A 21,793-nucleotide genomic window follows, 5' to 3' on the forward strand; every position below is an offset into this window, starting at 1 on the left:
AGTCTGATTCCCAGGACTCTGGTATGATGCTGCTCTGTAACAGCCTGCCTTGAAGCACGAGAGGATTCTGACTTGATTTGCCCTCTGCTTTTTCCTCTCCCTCCCTGTGGAGAAATCTCAACTCAGCTTATAAATATTTAAAAGAACTGTGGTGCCAATGAGACATAGGGCTCAGAATTTAAAGTAGCTCTGTCACAAATTGTTGTAATGTCTTATTTTGGGACCTTTGCCTCCAGCCAATTCCTGTTTATAATCGGGAGAAACGTGAAAGAGAACTCACATAAATTGTCTTCTGTTATTTATCTTCTTTAACTTTGATTAAAAGCAACGTTAAGAAATTCCCTGATGGGTCACTGAGTATCACTTGTATATATATATATATATATTTGGACAATTATCGCCATTCTTTCATTCTCACGGGGTTAAAATCCTGGAACTCCAACTTAGTGGACTCCAATAGTTAAATTACAAGGCGAGATTACACAAACTATGTTTGTATTCCTTGGAATTTAAAAAGTTAAGGGGTGATTTGATTGAAATTTTCAAGATATAAAGTGGAATAGATAGAGAGAAACTATTTCTGTTGGTTGGGGAGATTTATTTCTTTCCCAGGGTGTGGGCATTGCTGACGAGGTCAGCATTTGTTGCCCATCCCTAACTGCCCTTGAGAAGATGGTGGTGAGCTGCCTTCTTGAAACGCTGCAGTCCATGTGGTGTAGGTACACCCATGGTGCTGTTAGGAAGGGAGCTCCAGGATTTTGACCCAGCGACAGTGAAGGAACAGCGATACAGAACCAAGTCAGGATGGTGTGGAACTTACAGGTGGTGGTGTTTCCATGCATCTGCTGCCATTGCCCCTCTAGATATTAGAGGCCATGGGTTTGGAAGGTGCTGTCGAAGGAGCCTTGGTGGGTTGCTGCAGTGCATCTTGTAGATAGTACACACTGCTGCCACTGTGCATCGGTAGTGCAGGGAGTGAATGTTTAAGGTGGTGGATGGAGTCCCAATCAAGTGGACTGCTTTGCTCTGGATGGTGTTGAGATTCTTGAGTGTTGTTGGAGCCGCACTCACACTGGAGTGTTTTCCATCACAATCCTGACTTGTGCCTTGTAGATGGTGGACAGGCTTTAGGGCGTCAGGAGGTGAGTTACCCGCCACAGAATTCCCAGCTTCTGACCTTCTCCTGTAGCAGTATTTATATGGCTAGTTCAGTTTCTGGTCAATGGTAACCCTTAAGATGTTGAAAGTGGGGGAATTAGTGATGGTAATGCCATTGAATGTGAAGGGAAGATGGTTAAATTCTCCCTTGTTGGAGATGGTCATTGCCTAGCACTTGTGTGTCATGAATATTACTTTTACGATGAGGCGACAGAGCTAAAAATTAGAGCCAAACATTTCAGGAGTGGAATTAGGAAACACCTCTACATGCTAAGTGTGGTAGATGTTTGGAATTCTCTTCCACATATGACAATTGACGCTAGGCCAATTGTTAACTTGAAAACTGAGATTTATAGCTTTTTCTTAGCCAAAGGTATTAAGGAATATGGGGCAAAGGCAAGTGTAAAGAGTTAGGTTGCAGATCCCCCATGATCTCTGCTTGAACAGGTTTGAGGAGCTACATGGCCTGCTTCTGTTCCTATGTCCCAAACACCAATGTGGGAGCATATTCACCATATGGGTTGCAATGGTTCAAGAATGCGGCCCACCATCACTGTCTCAAGGGCAATGAGGGATTCACAGTAAATGCTAGCCTTGCTAGTGATGCCCGCATCTTGAGAATAAATAAAATGTCCATTAGCTGGCTCATTTAAACCAAGAATGTCCGTTCCCTGGTCTATAGTGAGTTGCCTGATCTGAGATGGAGCATCAGTTGTAGTGCTACAATTGGTCTCACTGTCCTTGCATCAGAGATGGGAAGAACCAGCCAATGCTCTCACTCCACAATACCATCTAATGATCCATGCAGGACAATGTACCCGCATGGATGTCAAATGATGATAGAAGCAAGCCAGGTATGATGTCCCTAGGATCAGATAGCTTGTGAAAATCACCACACGCATGAAAAGTGATCACTTAGGTGAGCCATTGGAAAGCTAGTTCACGTGTAACTGCACCCCAGTGTGAGATATTGACTTAAATGAAAGGAGGGAAGGAAATCAGAGGGAAAAATAATAGCATAGCGGGTTATCGCACTACCCTTCATTTCATCCTGGGGATTTGAGATTGAACCCAACTTAGATTGATGGAATGAGGATGTTCTTATACATGTTGACTTTAAGCTTCCTTTGTGAAATGGGTTTGAGGTAAATCCAATTCCTAGCGGCTGCAAATCCACTGCACCAAACGCCAAATGATTGCAATCGTTAGTGCTAAAGGGTTGTGAAAATGGCTAGTTGTTAAAGAAGATTTTTCAAAGGAGCTGTATGTGATGGGACAATGCAAAAAAGCTTTATCTCTACATCTGACTTTGGAATGCTCAGTGATAACATGGGTTATCACAACTGAAAGTCTCTCCCTTTCCTCAGCACTTGGTGAACACAAAGTATTCACCAAAAAAAAAAGTAAAATAAATTAAATTCCATATTAGATTTAATTTCACATTTGGGATATAAGAGAAGTATTGCCATACCACTTTGGTGGATTAGTAAGTTCTTTTCTCAGATAGGGAATCTGTATGTTATTACAGGAGGTGGGGAGAGAGAGATAGAGAGAAGACAATAGAGCCATGTTTGGCGTAAACCAAATACTCAAATAAGACATTTAACACAAGATGGATACCACAGGGAGAGACAGTGAATAATGTGGCACTTAAGACATACATAGGCATTCTTCACAACCTCATAAATTCTGTGTTCCATAACTTGTTACTGAATATTCTGATTTTTGTTTGTTTCCAATTTTCTCTGCTCACCTAAAGCATTAACTCTTTAGTGGTTCCGTATGCACCCAGCAGCCTCCAATATCTTCCCCAAGTAGCATTATTTACATGTGCCTGGATAGTGAGCATTAGCAGGCTAGTGAACTGCAGGATGTATCACAGCTGAACTTCAAGATGAATTCACATGCGCAGTTTCAACAGAAGGCAATGGGAGTGGAAAACCTGGCTGAATTTCCCTGGCCCAAACCAGGCCAAGAGCATCTGATTCAGAGACTGGAAATTGAATTTGCCTATAGAACTCAACTATTCACTATCACGAGGTGAGATGGGGTGATGAAAGGGACCTTATTGCATTTACAGCACAAGTGCGATGCTCCATTTTGAATTGCGTTGAAATTGGTTTAGAAACTAATTGAAACAGAATCCTAGGTGCCCATTGGCTTTGGAATGGCATGGCATGTCACTTACCTTCGCATTTCAGCTGAATGTCACTTCAACCTGACGACCACAGGTAGATGTTTAACTGCACTGGGGAGAGCCTGAGAGATGATGCCCTTTGTGACAATGGATTATCCTGTGAGGGATGGCCAAAAATGATTGTCACCCAGCCACTCAATTTTGAATTCAATTTTGAGTGACTCCTGTGTTTGATGGTGAAGGCAGAAATGAGGTACCGTAACCCAAGGACAAGATTTTAAGGTGTTTGGCAAAAGAACCAGGGGTGATATGAGAAACATTTTATTGGCGCAGTTAGTCATTATGGCCTGGTATGTGCTGCCTGAAAGGGCAGTGGAAGCAGATTCAATAGGAACATTCAAATGGGGGGGGGTTTGGATAAAGGTAATGAAGGGGGAAAGGTACAAGGCTATGGGGCAAAAGAGCAGGGTGGGGATGGGGGTTGACAGTTCTGCCAAAGAACTGGCACAGGCACAATGGTCTCAGTCTGTGCTCTATCATCCGACAATTCGCCTCCAGTGCAGGCAATCAATTATATTTTTAAAAAATCAACATGTTTTATCATGACTTCAAAATTCACGATATTAGCAAGCCTTGTAGTGATATCCTGGGCAGCACCCTGAATTAAACGATATTTCTAAATATCCATGAGCTAGTGCCCTGGAGTTCAAACGATCAGCCTAAGTTTGGAGGCAGTATTTCTTGAAATGAAGGCGCAGCAATCGTTATTTCATTTGGTTGAAAATGTCAGTCAAAAGCAGAGAGCCTCGGATGAGGTGGAGGAGGAAATATACCATCATTAATTGGACTGAAAATTGTCACTGTGTCGTCCGTTGTGCAACCCCTTCTCCTTGCACTGACAGATTGTGATGTTTAAATGGGCCAAGTTAGCAGTAGCATAGAGAGGGCAAATCATGTTTCGTCTATGTCTGAACTAAAGCGTGACTCCAGAAAAAAAAAATGTAGGTTTAAAATAAAATGTATGAAGCAGTCCAGTAGTAATAACTTCCTTTTTTTTTTAAATTAAGAAATACGGGGTCTATTTAGAAATCTAAAAAGGGAGTTTTTTTTTAAAAAAAAACTTTTACATTTGGTGGAAATTATCCAACTTTTAAAAAAGTGTGTTTTATCAAGAGTGGAGAGGCAGAGATGTACAAGTGTGATCGCTTATAGAGTTGATGATCTTGTTAAGGTTCATTGTGAAAAAAAAAAGAGGGAGAGAGGAGGGAGAGGGAGAGGGAGAGAGGGGGGGGGTGGGGGGGTTGGTGGTGTGTGTGGTGGTGGGGAGAGGTGGGGGGGGGGGAAACTTTATCTCGCCCAGTGTGGTTAAATCGAATTAAAACCGCTGCCAGTTTCGTGCTCGTCCGGAAATAAGCCAAGGGTATCAGTAGAAACTGCTCCGACGCGCGAAGGTGGGTCGATAACGGATCAATAAGCATTTTACCAACATAATGTACACGGCAGCGAATACCTTCCCAAGATGTCAGGTACAGAGAAGCAGATTAGACAGGCGGGAGAGGTCGGAGTGTTAGACCCAAGGGGTGCGGACAAGCCGTGCCTCGTTGAGGGCTGGGGATATCACAGGTCGAGGCTTTTCCTGCATTTGAACGGCTTCTTCAAGAACGAGAAACTACAGAGAGAACTTATCGCGGACGTGTTCTCCAGAGATAAGGGGCTGCTCATGAGGATGCCAGCCATCAAGAAGGAGAGAGCCGACGGGGAGATGGTCATTCGGGGTCTGTTGGACGGTCTGCCCGAGTACCTGGCCCCTCTGAATGCGGCCACCCTGCCGGGGGTGACCCCCCACCAGCCGCCCTTTGAGCACCTCTTCGCCCAGCACCAGCGCACCTTCCTGGGGCTCCGCGAGTCGCGCCACCCGGAGGACCTGATGCTGGAGCGCTTCTCGTCCATCCCCGACTTCCAGCCCGTCTTCGACAACGGGGAGCCCTGCATCGAGGTGGAGTGCGGCGAAAACAAAGCCCTGCTCTACATCCACAAGCTGTGCCAGGGCAGCAAGGGACCCTCCATTCGGTACAGAGGAGAGTGGCTGACCCCTAACGAATTCCAGTTCGTGAGCGGCAGGGAGACAGCCAAAGACTGGAAGAGGAGCATAAGGCACAAAGGTGAGTGCATTAAAGAGAGAGAGAGAGAGAGAGAGAGACAGACAGGAGTACAAAATAAGAGAGATCATTGCAGTTATCAATGGAGGCAAGAGATTAAAATGTGATCATTGTTCACTCCGGGGAGGGGAGGGGGGTGGGGGGGAAGCTCAACATTTTATACCTTGCTTGAGAAAGTTCTATGCGTAAAAGTTGGACCCCGTTTGGACAAATGGATAGTAATTTTTCACCGTTGCCCTGCGGCTGATTAACTCATTCAGCCCAACAAACGACCAGAAAGTGGTAAGAAGTACAATTAAAGTGGCCGCAGTAATAGACGTGTTGTCTTCCCTCGGTGAAATACTAGTGAATGCTGCTGTGCTATTTTGTGTCGTTCGGTTTGTTTGCCGGTGGGGTCTGTGAAAGGGAAAGAGAGAGAGAGAGAGAGAGAGAGAAACCAGGAAGTGAGATTACTGCCCGCAGTGTTACTTTGCCCCAGAATCTCTCTCTCTCTCTCTCTCTCTCCCTGTATCCCACACTCTTCTGACAGGATGCTCGCGGTGTAACTGAATTTTTTTTAAAAAAGATCCATTTTTAGGAGGGGTGGAGGCAGGGAGGGTGGGGTGTGTGTGTGGGGTGGGGTAGGGGGGAACCTACACATTTTCTGTTTGCTTGCGAATAATTTCAAAGTTTAAAGCAAAGTCGGGAGGTGGGTAAGGCCAACCGTGACATGCAATGATCTGGCTTTGGCTTGTAGAATCGATCAACGTGTATTGATCAGATGAGGAGGAGGAGGAGGAGGAGGGGGTGTCTGTGTCTGTGAGGAATGATTTGAAGATTGAGTGAGCCAGGAAGTGGTAAGTCAGGGCACAGAATGCAATCAGATTGGACAGAGTGTTAGTTTATGTACCTATCACATAATAACCAGTGTGATACTGTGAATCGATCAGTTGCAAACATGGTAAATATGGGTTTGGCATTTGCTGTTTCTCTTTGAGTTGGGAGGGGGGGGGGGTGGTTGGGGGAGAGAGAGAGAGAGAGAGAGAAAGGAGGGTCGTGTGTCCTGGCTGATCTGGAATCACCAAGGTGGTAAGCAACGCTGTGGAATGTCGCTCAGGTGCCCGTTCGTACAGCAGCTAGCACAGAACCCCGCTGGCTGGCGCCAAGGGTTTGCGTTTTGATCCTGGTGGGATTGACATTTTGGGATTGGGATTCCCACACGTGCTGCCGAGCGCTGATCGAGTTTGCTGCCCGCCTCTGCTGGCGTTAGTTAGTCCCGGTGTCAGTCTGTGTGGCTCTCTTGGCTGGGGTGTCAGTCTGTGGCTCTTGCTTAGTGTGGAGCAAGTGTCTGGGACTCTCTGCTTCTGGCGATGTTCAGTGTCTGTTGCACTGTCTGGCTGTGACTGTCCAGCAGGCTGGGGGCTCTTGATAGTGCTAGTCTCTCTCTCTCTCTCTCTGGCAGAGCCTCTGCTTCTGGTACTGTTTGGCTCTGGGTAGTTATTTTTTTGCTCCTGTGTGTGGGTGTGTGTGTGTGTGAGAGAGAGAGAGAGAGTGCGCTCTCTCCAAATAACATTCGTGCCAGCGCCATTGTTACAGAGAAAAATTGTCGCACCTCCACAGAGTTACGTCGTTTTAATGTAAACCCGCAATTATCTGCTCGTGGTGGGGGAGGAGGGAGGGGGATAGATGAATGCAGCGGAAGGGAAGTATTTTTAAGGTGTCCTATCGTGTTACTGCGATTCTGGGGATTCGCTCGAAACTAATTAAACGTCTATTTAAGGAGGACCGTGAACGTTTGAGAGAGGTGAACAAATAAATACATTTCACATGTTACGACACACACATACACACACACACACACCACATACAATATACACACACAATATACACACTGCGCAGCGGCGCGATCTCAAGGTGGGTTATTTTTTAAATATTTTTTGTTTCAATAATTCATTTTGTTTTTAATGCAGGGAAAAGTTTGAAGACGCTTATGTCAAAAGGAGTCTTGCAGGTACATCCTCCAATCTGTGACTGCCCTGGGTGTCGAATTTCATCTCCAGTGGTAAGATTGTTGTTTTAAACGCCCCCCCCCCCCCTCTCCTCCTGAATTTTAAGTCTCTTCGTCGCTTTTTTATGGATAATAAGAAATGCCATTTTAACCAGGCCTGGCCCAAATGAAGTGCCTACATTACTGAGAGGATAATCTCAAGCAGCAAAACGAAAACAACCGTGGGCAGTCGTCCATTCTACATATTTTAGCAGTTAGAATCAATTTGGACTGACCTCCGACAATGGGGTTGCTTTAATTAAATAAGCAGCGATGCCTCGATTCGAGAAGCGCAGAGGGGGGAAATATTTCTGCAATGCCAGTGCAGGTCTGCAGAGATTGTAACTTTAGGCTGCCTTTTAAAAAAAACGCCCAGGAAACTGACAGTCTGAATAACTCACTTTTCCATTTTGGATGATGAATAATTCTCCGCCACCTGTCACGTTCTGCCTGCCAGTCACATTGCTCCATTTTCACTTTTCACGGGCTAGGAGGGGGTGTTGAGGTCGTTGGCGAGGTCCCAGGGTCGACCCCCTGAGAGGATGGGGGGGTGGGGGGAAAGGAAAGTTTGGCAAAACCATAAGTATTTCCCCCCCCCCCTCTCTTCTTGTTGAAGTTCAGACTGAATGCCTGCTTGAGTTTAGATGGATTAAACTAACAAGGCAGGCGTGTTTTCTGAGCTTTAGTTCCTGCGGGAAAAACGCCCGATTTTAACTGATCAGAACAATTAAGTCGCTGCGTTGATGCCAGTTAACTGAAACGGGAGGATAGGCCATCATTTCAAATCAATTATTCTTCGTACGTTGTGCGCATATTTGGCACCTGAATTGTTAAAGGGAAATTCAAGTCAATGCTTTATTCAGTGAGCTGCCTATTTCTGAAATTCTGGTTCTGATCTATTGCTTAAAGTGGTTCAATGGTTTTTGCAGTGATGACCTCCAGCTCCCACAGTTTAACATTTTGTTGGGTTTTGATCTGCACTTCATCTGCATAATGTTGTGTTATGTATAATGGCACATCTCAAGTGGGTTCTATTAAGGCCCGTACACTATTCAGCGTTTAGATTTTTTTATTTGGATAAATAATAATGCTGCCGGGAGAGTGGGAGGAGAGCACATTCCAGCCAAGACCTTGGTTGCTGTGCAGAAGTGGAACTTCAGAGGCCAACGTTGGTGGTTGGAACATTTTAGTAAAGGACATAGTCAAGTTTAAAGAGACAGTTTCCTGATTGCAAGTCTGGAAAAGCTAGAAACACCTGCCCAATTTAAATTTGACCACAGAACACTCATCCTAATGAGTTTTCCAAATGAAAATGACATTGAAAAACTTTTTCCATTTTGTAAGCTGGAAAAATGGATTACTAAGGGTCTGTTCTTTCTTTAAACTGTTGGACAGTGTGGAACGGTAATGTGTAGATGTGGTATTAGATGACTCTTGTGGAAGTGAGGATGCCTTTTTGTTGCTGGGATATGTAAAATACATGAGCACACAATTAGAACCAAACAATATTGTTCTTCCAGGATCATTACCTCACAGCAGGCACTGCAGGAAACCCAACTGTGCGCGCTCGATAATCTTGATATTAAGACAGTCTCCTGTTTTGGGGTGGTGATTCTTTTTATTCATTCACAGGATGTGGGCTTCGCTGGCTGGGCCACCATTTATTGCCCATCCCTAATTGTCCTTGAGAAGGTGGTGGTGAGCTGCCTTCTTGAACTGCTGTTAGGGAGGGAGTTCCAGGATTTTGAACCAGCGACAGTGAAGGAACGGCGATGTATTTCCAAGTAGGATGGTGTGTGGCTTGGAGGGAAACTTCCAGGTAGTGGTGTTTCCCATCTATCTGCTGCCCTTGCCCTTTTAGATGGTAGTGGCTGTGGGTTTGGAAGGTGCTGCCTAAGGAGCCTTGGTGAATTCCTGCAGTGCGTCTTGTAGATGGTACAAACTGCTGCTACTGTGTGTGGGTTGTGGAGGGAGTGAATTTTTGTGGATGCGGTACCAATCAAACTTGTGCCTTGTAGATGGTGGACAGGCTTTGGGGAGTCAGGAGGTGAGTTACTTGTTGCAGGATTCCTAGCCTTTTACCTGGTCTTGCAGCCACAGTATTTATATGGCTAGTCCAGTTCAGTTTCTGGTCAGTGGTAATCTGCAGGGTGTTGATAGTGGGGTTTCAGTGATGGTAATGACATTGAACGTCATGGGGCGATGGTTGCAAATGATGCTTATCATTGTGCAATCATCAGTGAACATCCCTACTTCTGACCTTATGATGGAAGGAAGGTGATTGGTGAAGCAGCTGAAGATGGTTGGGCCAAGGTTGGTGGTGGCTCAACCCAACTAACTTTTGGACTTTGGAGTTTCCAATTTTATCACCGCTGTAATGGTCAAACTGGGGCCATTTGGTACTAACATGGAAGTTCCACTATTGGTCCACCCCATGACTTTCCTTGGTAAGAAACTCCACATTACAAACAAAACAAAAATCATAAAATTGAGATCCCTTGTTTATGAAAGGCCTTTGTTAAATGTTTATTAGTGCCCAGCAGAAAGTAGATGAATTTAAAAAGTTGAGTTGGCATTTTTAAAAGTATTTTGAAGTTGGTGGAGATTGGTTTTTGAAGATTTGTTTTTTGGTAGTCTTAACATGTAGCCTAGTTGACACACTCACTGCTAAATCTTGTTACCAGGCACTGTCATCAAATATAATTCTACAACATGTGGTTTCTAATGTTGAGAATGCAGCCTTATGTTGCACAGACCAGTTTTACCTCGGGGGTGTTATGCTTGCATCCTGTGACCATAACTAATTGAAAACTACATTCTTTTCTGATAGTCTGTAAGAACACTGAACTTTGTACTCTGGAGTGGGCCACTCCAATGTCATGACTTTATAAACGGCACATCTTCTGTCTTAAGGGCCTTCTTTCTCTTATCTTTTTTTCTTTTCTCTGATTTATCCTCTTTTCAGTGTTCCACTTTTTCCTTTGCCTGTTCAACTATCGCCTTTTTTCTGTCCGTGGCGCCAACAGGTCTTACTGTAACTGTAAATAAAGGTACAGATTTGTCTAGCACTGTGACCACAGAGTGGCTGGAGTTAGCAGGAAAGTCCTGGCAGTGAGGTTGAACATGACTTTTTTTTATCCCAGTATCTGCAGTCAACATTCAAATATAAAGTGAATGTTGTTAATTGCAATCACTGTGACGATTATTCCAATAACATTTTCTTTATGGCTGTGATGCACAGTTATGACATAGGAGCAGGAGTAGGTCAGTCAGCCCTTTAAGCCTGCTCCCCCATTCAGTTAGATCATGGCTGGTCCATTACTCAACTCCAACCTTAGCTCTATGTCCCTTGATACTCTTGCCCAACAAAAATAACTCCAATAATGTTGGTGTAAATCAACAATATAGAACATGAAAAGGTAAGACTGGATGGGTAGGTAAAGGCCATGCAATCGTCATGTTTGTTCCATTGTCCAGAAAATTTTCAGGACTCAACTTGACTGTAATTTTCTTTCTCCTGGTCTGGATTCCTAAACTCTTGATATAGGAGAGAAAAGACCTGTCTACACTGTTTATTATTGGGTTTAATATGCAGTAGATAGTTTTATTGTTTTCCACCCAAATATATCAACATTGTGCCATAAAACAATCTAAACTGCTCTATATCAATTGTTTGTGGCAGACCTTAATCTTGCACTGACAATCTCTAATGTATACAAAGGCCTGATGGGCTACAAGTGTCATATCTTCCATAGATGAACAACTGTGAGGTCCTATTTCTGTCAGCCATTTTAATGGTGACTTACAAAATCTCTTGAACAATGTTCTGAAGCTTTGTGATGACATATTGCCCATCTGGGGAGGCAATTTTTTAAAAATTCATTCATGGGGTATGGGCATACTGGTTTGGCCAGCATTTATTGTCCATCCCTAATTGACCTTGAGAAGGTGGTGGTGAGCTGCATTCTTGATCCGCTGCAGTCCATGTGGTGTAGGTACACCCACAGTGCTGTTGGGAAGGGAGTTCGAGGATTTTGACCTAGCGACAGTGAAGGAACAGCGATATATTTCCAAGTCAGGATATTGAGTGACTTGGAGAGGAACTTGCAGGTGGTCGTGTTCCCCTCATCCATTAGCTGCCCTTGTCCTTCTTGGTGGTAGAGGTTGTGGATTTGGAAGATGCTTTGAAGGAGCCTTGGTGAGTTGCTGCAGTGCATCTTGTAGATAGCACACACTGCTGCTACTGTGCCAGTGGTGGAGAGAGTGAATGTTTAAGGTGGTGGATGGGTTGCCAATAAAGCGGGTTGCTTTGTCCTGGAAGATGTTGAGCTTTTTGAGTGTTGTTGGAGCTGCACTCGTCCAGGCAAGTGGAGAATATTCCATCATGCTCCTGACTTTTGTCTTGTAGATGGTGGACAGGCTATGAGGAGTCAGGAGGTGAGTTACTCTCTGCAGAGTTCCCAGCCTCTGACATGCTCTTGTAGTCACAGCATTTTTATGGCTGGTCCAGTTCAGTTTCTGATCAATGGTAACCCCCAGGATGTTGATAGTGGGGGACTCAGTGATGGTAGTGCCATTGAATGTCAAGGGAAAATGGTTAGATTCTCTCTTGTTGGAGATGGTCGTTGCCTGGCACTTGTGTGGCATGAATGTTACTTGCCACTTATCAGCTGAAGCCTGAATATTGTCCAGTTCTTGCTGCATATGGGCACGGACACCTTCAGTATCTGAGGAGTCGCGAATGGTGCTGAACATTGTGCAATCATCAGCGACCATCCCCACTTCGGACCTTATGATGGAGGGAGCGTTGTCAAAAGTTTGTCAAATCAATGTCAAAAGTTTGCAATTTAATAGATTTTCTATCACAACTGTTGGAGGTGGGGAAACAGGAGGAGAAAAAGGCAATTGTATCCAAAGGCCTTTTATTTTGCACAAGTTGTGAATTTTCAAAATCTGCTTAATTTTGTTATTAATTGGAGATTATTCAGATATATAACATGTCAATGTCAATGCCATATCTGTTAATAATCTTTGGAACTGATCATTTTACTTGCCAATCTCATGTTTAAAAAGTGATGGCCAGTACAGTCCATTCAGCTGGTCTCAATGATGTGACACACTTTACAGAAGAGCATGTACAATTGGATACTAGGTGGTTTGGGCAGGCAATATCCTCTATAGATTTTGCCTCACTCAAATATGAAGCACTACTTTAGTACTAATGTTCATCAGGCTATTACTGGCATTCCTATGAATGCCTTGGGCAAATCAAAAATGTGATTGCCAAAATATTGAATTGTTGTAGGTCAACGGTTTATCACATCTCACTTGAAGTGTCCAAAATTTCCCAGCTAGCCAAGCCAAGATGTTACCAGGAAATTCTCGAAAGTTACCAGCAGTGCAATGTCTGGAAATGAGTAATCAATTAGGTTTAGAGAGAATTATTGTTTTATTTCCCATCATTGGGTTATTGCATTCATCAGCTCAAACACCTTAAAAGGTGTTGATGAGTCCAATTAGAGAACAAACATAGTTTTAAAATGAACCAATGAAAAATCTTAAATATAGATTTGAAAAAAAACGAAGCTGGGATTGTATTGCATTTTGAGCTTCATTTACATTTGTGAGGAGGTGACACCATAATGTGTAAACCAATGTTTCTCTGATACTCATGGCCAGTGATGGGCCCCATCAGGCAGCCAATGAGGTTTTCAAATTAAGACATAAGGTTAAAAATGGAAATGTTTTATGTGTGTATATGCACATTCACAATGCCTACATGATATGCATGGACATGGCGTATTGTGTAAGCAGACTCAAATCAAGTTGTCATTCTATCCATCCTGGGTCCCATCAGATGATAAAATTCTGGTTTGTGGCAGCAATAAGCAAAGTTAATGAGAAAATAGTGTTACCTCAGAGTAAAACAAAAGCAAAAAAGGATGCCTAATAACTGTAGATGGTGCCTTTGGATGCTCTAATTAAGCCGTAGTGGATAGTTTTGTGGAGTTTAAAAGTTGAATGGACTCATTTCATACATGTACATCCTATAATACCATAAAGTTGTTTATCTCTGTGATGTATTTACAAATTGGTCCCCTTTTTTTGCATAATTGGCGCCTGTTTTGTAAAAAAAAATGCTTTTTGCAAAGAGTCAACATTTCAAAAATTGATCAAAATCTTCTATTATCATTTTCTACGCACTTGGGTGACTTAATATTTCTGTCCAATTTGATGGTTATGCACTTAACCTTTTGTTTCAGTAAGCCTCCTATTGGAAAAACTAAGAGGGCCCCCACCTCTTCAATCGGGTGTAAAAATCCTGTTTTCTGCACCGTTGCTATCCGGCTAATCAATCAAATGGAACCAAATATCATTATGACCAATGTTCAAATCAAAATCTTGACAGGAGATGTTCGTGCTAAGGGACAGAGTTAGTGATGTTAACTGGAAATGCCTTCATGCATTTGTTAGAGTTGTTATGGTGCAGGCTTAGCCTGAACACTTACCACGGGAACTACAAGCTAAAATAAATGTCTGCAAATTGCCTGAGTCTCCTATGAATCAAAACCTGCACCTTTATGCTGGTTATGAATGGCGTAACATGCCACAGGGTGGACAATTAAAGATTAATTATAATATAAAACACAGGAAACCACAGGCAATGCCCAGAACAGTGTCCTAGCTTCTCTGAAATGTGGTAAATACTGCACTGAGAGATCATTGTGTTCAGGCCCTAACTAACAACTAGATTCCCTCAAATTGGAGTCTGGAATTCTCAACCCCCCCCCCAAAAAAAAAGTCCTGGGGAATTGGAGCTTTCATAATGAAAGCAATCGATTTTTATTAGGCAAAAGGATCAAGAGATATGGAGCTAAGGCAGGTAAATGGAGTTGAGATCACTATTATCCATGAATGGGTTAGCAGCCTCGAGGGGCTGAATGGCCCACTCTTCATCGTTTCTGTTCCGGGGTTACTCTTTTTTTTTGTGTCAATTTTCCTTTTGATCTGCAACTTCGAATCTATTAACATTACAAATAAATAATGTTCTAATAAACTTGACAAATAATTTCTGAGTACAGTGTCCATATGTCATATTGCATCCAATTCATCTGCGAGGGAAAGGAGATTGGTTTCTGTTAAGTTTATGGGTATAGCAGAAGCCACATTTTCAATTAAAATTTGCTCTGTCTCTTTAAATGATGCATTTTTTTAAAAAAAAACCCCCAGATGTTCCCTATTTGGCACAACATGGAAACTCTGCTTCACAGTCACAGTCTGTGTTTGGTGGCTGTGGTTTTGCAGTCAAAGGGAAGGGGGAGACTCTTTGTCAAGGCCGGACCGTAATAATAAGTGTCGGTGGGCCCCACCACGAGTTTTATCGCGGGGGTGGGAGGGGGAAATGCCGTTGCGGGGCAGGCACAGCGTCTTTTAACTATCCCGCAAGAGGAATCCTGCGTCGGTTCAAAGAAATAAAAAAAAACCCCAACGCTGGTGAACGATTGCCCCTTTTAAGCCTTCCTGGTGGCTGCGGGTTACTGGTACTGCAGGGAGACGAGAGGCGAGACGTCTATTTTTTTTTTTCTTCTTCTTTTGCAGCTCTGAGCTGCAGCTCCTCCGCACAGGAAACCAGTGGTCAGAGCTTTCCAGGGCGCCTCCGTCTGCATGGGGCGGCTGGTCAACTGTGTGGCGCATTCCTTATCGCTAAATCGGCAGTAAACTTCTCCTTCACTCACACACTCTCTCTCACACACACACACGAAGATAAGTCAGACCAGACCCTGAGTGCATGGGAAGAAAAAGAGCTTTGTTTTGTCAAAGACTTGTGTTTCAGAGACTTGGAAATGTCCCTTATGCTCCTTGTCCAATTTATTATTTTTTTTGTTACCCTCCCTCCCCTAATGGTCTGAATTCTGCGATCTGCTTTACATTAACGCAGTGTCAACTGATGGAGTCATTAAAGAAAAAAAACACCAGTGAATAAACAGCCCCATTCTCAATTCGTGCAAACACTGTGTGTGTGACAGGGTTTCTAGCCACATGGAGGGGGGAACAAACCTCCCCCCACCCCCCAGGTGTATTTTGTACCATCCGAGGCTGTTTTCAAACACTCCTGGCTGTTTGTTTTCACTGCAGTGATGCATTGAAGTTGGGCACAAAATCAAACCGTCACTCCCCAAGTTTTTATTTTGCATTTAATTACAGCGACTCGTTGCTTCAGTAACTCATGTTGGGGGGGAAATAAAACTAGCCTTTTCATTTTTGCACCGGCTTCGAATTGTCTTTGGTGGTGTTGAGAGATTGGACGTTGCAGCTTTTTAAGCTTCATGACGGTTGTTTTTTTTTTGGGGAGGCGGGGGGGGGGATAAGTTTTAAAAACCACGCACCGTTGCCCTGTGGACTGTGATGTTGACATTGCACCAAGTGGACTCCCCAGAGAAATGCGTTTCCTCTCCGCTGGAGTTATGTTGGTGGGAGAGGGTGGTGGGGGGAGGGAAAAAAACCTGGAGGTTGGCGGAAATTACTCGTCGTTTCGGGTTATAAATAATGGGCTCTCTGAGTTCCAGCTGTTAAGCTTTGCTTCATATATTTGTACAGACGTAAGAGGGAGGAGGAAACGCCCTCGCAAGCGCAGTAATTGGAACACATGCGTCCACCAGAAATGGAAAAGCAGTTTCTCCCAAGCTGCTGTTGCAGTTTCATGTCAATCACTTTTATAGTTCAACATCCAGTCGGCAGCGGTGGGGCGGGGAACTCCTTCTGGACCCTCCTGTAATTGAAGACGGTGGCAATGCCATGTGAACATTAATGATAAAATTAAAACTTTTGTACCCATTCAATTGTTTAACTGGAGTGAATGTTTCAGAACAAAGCTGAAAGGGGCATTTGTCCTACTGGGTTCCATTGGACTGTTGTATGTATAAAAAAATCCACAATTTGCCAACGCCATTTCTAAAATTATCTTGTCCAAAAATCATACTCGGTTATAAATTTAATCAGATGGAAGTCACTTGATCACTTTTCACGGCTATTTAACTCAAGCAAGTTGGCATCAAACTATTTCTACAACTATACAACCACAGTTTCCTTGCCTGATGGAACTTTCCTCTCTGGCCATTTGAGAGACTTTTTAAAAAAAAAAAATCCCACTGAAATATGTAATGCTTCTTTTAAAATAGATTTTGAGCTTAAGAGGTTCTGCTACCAATGTGATTTATAGCAATCAGCCTGGGTGTGCTGTAATCAGGAAAGGATGCTGCGTTAGAGTGGTACTCTGGTCTCCAGGAGTCTGTGTTGCTTAGCAACGTGAGACGGAGCTTGGGAGCAGAGAAAAGCTGTCAATCCTCACTCCAGCATGCTTCAGAACTAATGAGCTCTGCTTATTAAGAGTGAGTTGATCTCAATGATTAGAAAACCGAGCTGGATAATTTAGCATGGGGTCAGTGTGGGTAGAGGAGGGGGGTGGGTGGTGGGAATCTTGCAAAATGCTGCTTGGTATTCCCAGTGTCTGTAGAGAACTGATGAAGCACTGGGGCATATTCAGCAGTTGCCAATGTTAAGGGCCCTGAGGACATGATCCAGAAAATGGTGTGTGCCATGTGATAGACAGGGTATTTCTGTCAGGTAATTTAAAGGTATGGGGCTGCAGACTCTGCTGTGTGATCTCAATTTGCCTTGAAGTGGGGGAGGGGAACCCAATAACTCAAAGCAGTTCAACTCTGAGAGACAGGTTCTCCTCTTGTTCCAGAAAAACCTTGGGTCACACATCACACACTGGAAGGGAGGATTATTTTATATAAACTTCAAAGAGGAGGTTGGGTTTTCTTTTGCAAAGTCTAATTTTTAAAATGGCATAAATATTAAAGGAAGGATACAATGTCCCTTTGTTGGTTGAGTGAGGTCTCACTTAACAATGATCAAACACCCCTGCATGATATATGTTTCTTTAAGCAGTAATCTTAGTGCTTCAAATATTGGAGACATTTTAAATCAAAGCAGGTGAATTTCTTTTTGCAGGTACATTACCATATCAGTTAAGGACTTGAAGGTTTTTCACAAAACTTCCTAAATAATAGGCAATAGATAAAAAATACCTTGAAGCCTTAAACCATCGGAAAGATGAAGCAGAAAGCAAAAGGTCTCAACAAAACAATGTACCATGATTCCCTCCTGAGGCAGTGGGCTGAATAAATAAACCAAGCAGTTTTTTTTAGAGTTGGTATCCAAAATTGGTTAAAAGGATTTAATTTAGGAAGTCACTGTGATAGATACCGTTGACCAAAAAAAACCTTTAATTGGAGAAGTACTTTACCAAACTGCATTTTAATTTCAGCACTTGTCCTTCCAAAGTCTGTCAGCCATGATCAGATAAAGTTTTAAATTTACACAATTTTAAAAGGTTCACAAACAAATTTAAAAATCCAGCCCAATCCCTAATTTGGGAATGCTGTTGGTTAAGTTATGCTGGTTGCCAAAATATGTTTTCAATTTAAAATTAACTTGCAGTTAGGAAGCAGTTTCTCAGCATTGGGCTAGAGTATTGGTGTAGATTTGTGTTCAGATTCTGGACTGGAGCTTGAACCTGTGACCTGCCAAGGTGAGAGTATCACCAGTTGAGCCAAACGGACACCAAGTATCAAGAACGTGTTTCACCAGTGAATGTTTCTATTCCATAATTAAACTGATTTTAAAATGGAGCTGGTCTAAACTAAAAGAGATGCTGATCCCATTTAGCAGTTACTCTGGTCAAAGAGCCTTGCAAAATACTATAACTTGAGAAGCAATATAGTTCTTTAAATTAGTTGGATTACTGGTTCTGCCCCAACTATCATGGTTTGACATGGCAATCTTGGCAAGCTGTTGTTGATGCATATATGCTATTTTACGGGCTAGTTTAGGTTGAAAAGCAATTCATGGCAGCTGTGCAGAAAATAACATAGGTAACCCTATTTTGAAAGAGTGCTGACAGAAAACCAGCTATGTTAATTAATTCATCAAAAGCTTATTAATGACATGGGGTGTGTACTTTGATAGAGGTGGGCTGTTAAGTAAATGAGCAGGAAAGTTTCAGCCACATTCTTCAGTAATTAAATTTATGGTGTGTGGGATGGGGGTGGGGGTGGGTGTTGGGGGTAAAGGAGGAGTTGAATGGCGCTAGGACCCAGTGGGAGTCGAGTAATGCTGTGCTTGGATTAACCCTCGCCCCTGCCAGGGTAAACTAAAGCACTTTTCATCAGAGCGGGGGCAGTGTTTACACTGTGCAGGCTAAGGTAATGAATAGCGATGCTAGGCGTCAGATACCACTGCGGTTTTATCCACCTCCCAGATAAAAGTTTTGACCATCCCCCATCTCGCCACCTGATTGGCATTTTTGTCAACAGCTCTTGTATGGAAGGGACTACTCTCAATTTACCTTTTAGCTGCCTGGTTCCCAAGGCTGGGCAGTCTCTTCCACTTCAATAGCTGGCTGTTTCTCTTCCTTTGTGTATGTGTGTGTTCCCAAGGTTTCACCTCTTAGACAAATAAATTCTACCTCCCTGCAACGTTTGTTGTAACGATCGTGGAGGAATGGTCAATACGAGGTAACGATTGAGGGAATGCTTAATGTGTAATGGGAGTCGATTGTTTAACTCTTTGCAGCTCGCAACCTTCAAACCATATTTCTCTTAGAAGCCTTGGGGTGACTAGCACTTGGAGAAGATAAACGAAGATACATTTATAATCTGGCATTGCAGTCAATATTACTTTTATGAGCTTGAATGTTTTAAGCTGCATTATCCTTTTGAAGCCAACCAGTGATTTTCTGTCAATAGTGCCTTCTTTTAAAGCAAGTGGTAGGGACAGATCTTTAGTTGGCCGAGATTTAAATCGTAAAACTGACAAGAGAGAAAGATTTGATACTCCATCTTTAACCCACTGTAAAGCAGTTTGGTGGACGTATGCCTTCTAATTAAAATGTGTCTCGCTACTGAATAATGTGTTCATTTTCCATTGATTAAAGCAGCGCCCAGGTACAATGATCGGTTGTGCTCAGTGCTGTCTTCTCTCTGCTACCTCCTTTCCTTCTCCACACTTCTGCAGCCATGCAGTCAATCATTTGTCCCTGAAACTGTCTTTCCTGAAAATTACCTGTTGATGAGTCCATCCACCTTTTGACTCAGTGTGGTTAAAGCAAACATGTCTGGCAGACTGCTGCCAACATCCGTTAACGATAGATAGGTCCCATCCAAAAATCAAAGATTCCTATGCTCCATAAATAAAACTTTCACCAGGAAAGATATCAGAGAAATTGAAAATAGCAATATCTTGCAAGGTTAAACTGGATTTTAAAAAAACACAAGTCTAGCACTCAAATATTCCTCTCTCCCTATATAATGTTTTTAATTTGGCCATTACTCACCCATCTAACCAACATTACAAAAAAAAAGATAAAAGCAAAATACTGCGGGATGCTGGAAATCTTCCCTGTGGAGATATTCCTCTCTCCACAGATGCTGCCAGACCTGCTGAGCTTTTCCAGCATTTTCTGTTTTTATTACAAAAAGGATTATCTAATCGTTACCGCTTTGTTTCTGTGACCTGGCTGTGGGCAAATTGGCTTTGCATTACAACAGTGATTACAGTTCAAAATTGCTTTGTTGGCTGTAAAGTACTTTGGGGCATTCCTGAGGTTGTGAAAAGTGCTATAAGAATGCAAGTTCTTTCTAGCCCCCTTCAAGGAATCCCTGACTGATTGATTGATTATTTGTGCATCTCCTGGCTGTTATGGGATCGTTTTGTAAACAAATTGGCTGTCGATTTTCAAACGTTGCAGCAATATGGCACGGAAATGTATTTCATTGGTTCTGAAGGACTTTGGGGCACTGTAAAATAATGCAAGTAGCCATATAAAAGCAATTTATTTCTTCTTTGTTTGGTTTTCAAAAGACCCCCAAATATGATTGTGTTGAACAAGTGTCATTGTGAATACCCTACAAGTGGGAACCCGCTATTAAGGAGAAGAGGTACATAGTTTCAGAAGTAAAATAATAAATCAAACTTGTATTGTTTGGTGAAAATGTTTGACATGTGTTGCTGGGACAGTCACCAAACAACATATTACTGGATCACTCTCTCTGCATCTCTTCTTATGGTCTCCCTTAAGATGTACATTTAAACCTACCTTTTTAGACCAAGCATTTGACCACCTGTCCAAATATCTTTTGTGTTTCGGTGTCAAATTTTGTTTGATAATGCTCCTGTGAGACAACTTGGGATCTTTTACTCTGTTGATACTGCTATATAAATGCAAATTGTTGTTGAAATGATCACTTTCGAGGTTTAAGCTAAACATGAGGTTGTGAGAATCATCAAGTTGGGAGAACTGTGTAAATACGTGTATTTCCAACATCTTTGAAATTAAAATAAAGAGGAATGTCCTTTGTGATTGTGATGGAGTATTCCTAAAGGCTATAATTTTGAATGTTGGTTTGTCAGTCTGGATTTTATTGCTCCATTCCATTTGATTGTAGTTCCACGTTGGTATCACTTTCTGCATAAGTGATTTTCTCCTTCATTTCTTATTCTCTACGTATAATGGGTAGATCAAGCAATCTTAACAGGGCAAGTTGTAAAGGATACTTTCTTCTGCACAGTGTGACTCGTTTCTTCTTCTCCATGGAGCTCCCGATATGACCTTTGTTAAATTATTTCTTCAGTCATCAGTCTTGTTCACAATGTTACTTTGGATGGAAAAAAAAGTAGAAAAATCTTGTGTCCTTTCTCAGTTTAAGGCTGCCCAGTTATTAACTGAGTGAGTTGTGACTTGATACCTTCTCAAAATTTAAGGTGAATCAACTCTTGGCTTCAGGATGCATGTCAAGTGCATGATGGCCTTTCTGATTGACCACTGAGCACAATTGATGCCTAAGTTGTCTTTCAATTGGCCATGACGTCAAAGCGAGTCTGTTCTGCCAAAATGTTCGGGGGGGAATGTTAAAACAGAACAGATTTTGATGAACTAATGGCTTCCTTTGTCGTCAAAAGCCATTTTCCCATACAGAGTTCAATAAATTGGGACCAGGCTCAGTGCATTTGGAGAGCACTCAGTGAACACTGCCTTATCTACGAAGATATATTTATCAGGGCCCATCTTGGTTAGATTCACACCGCAAGGCCAATGGACCTCCATTCTGGCCAGCTCCTTGATTTAAGGAGGACAGCTCTGAAGAATCACGCTTGAAGCAGAGGCAAAATTGATGGGAGCAGATGGAGCTCCAGTAATGTGTGGACAACCATTGATACCAGCACTGCATTTATGCTTGATGTAAAGTT

At 42.7% G+C, this 21,793-nt stretch overlaps 1 protein-coding gene across 9 annotated transcripts in view; it reads left to right on the forward strand.

Annotated features, from left to right (window-relative positions):
• The first annotated feature begins 4,647 nt into the window (after nt 1-4,647).
• The window catches only part of samd11 (sterile alpha motif domain containing 11), a 235,482-nt gene continuing 218,336 nt past the window's right edge, over nt 4,648-21,793 (forward strand). For 5 of the 9 annotated variants that reach the window (XM_078557849.1, XM_078557851.1, XM_078557850.1 and 2 more), the window contains exons 1-2: nt 4,648-5,457; nt 7,404-7,495. In XM_078557849.1, the coding sequence (XP_078413975.1) occupies nt 4,815-5,457; nt 7,404-7,495 (735 nt within the window). In that variant the 5' untranslated portion in view covers nt 4,648-4,814. Of the gene's footprint in view, nt 5,458-6,222; nt 6,291-6,699; nt 6,927-6,975; nt 7,071-7,117; nt 7,238-7,403; nt 7,496-21,793 lie in introns of those variants that run through there. The other 4 variants (XM_078557855.1, XM_078557856.1, XM_078557857.1 and 1 more) reach the window with 4 other exon arrangements.

The sequence above is a fragment of the Cetorhinus maximus genome, chromosome 15 (genome assembly GCF_964194155.1).
Source record: "Cetorhinus maximus chromosome 15, sCetMax3.hap1.1, whole genome shotgun sequence".
NCBI lineage: Eukaryota > Metazoa > Chordata > Chondrichthyes > Lamniformes > Cetorhinidae > Cetorhinus > Cetorhinus maximus.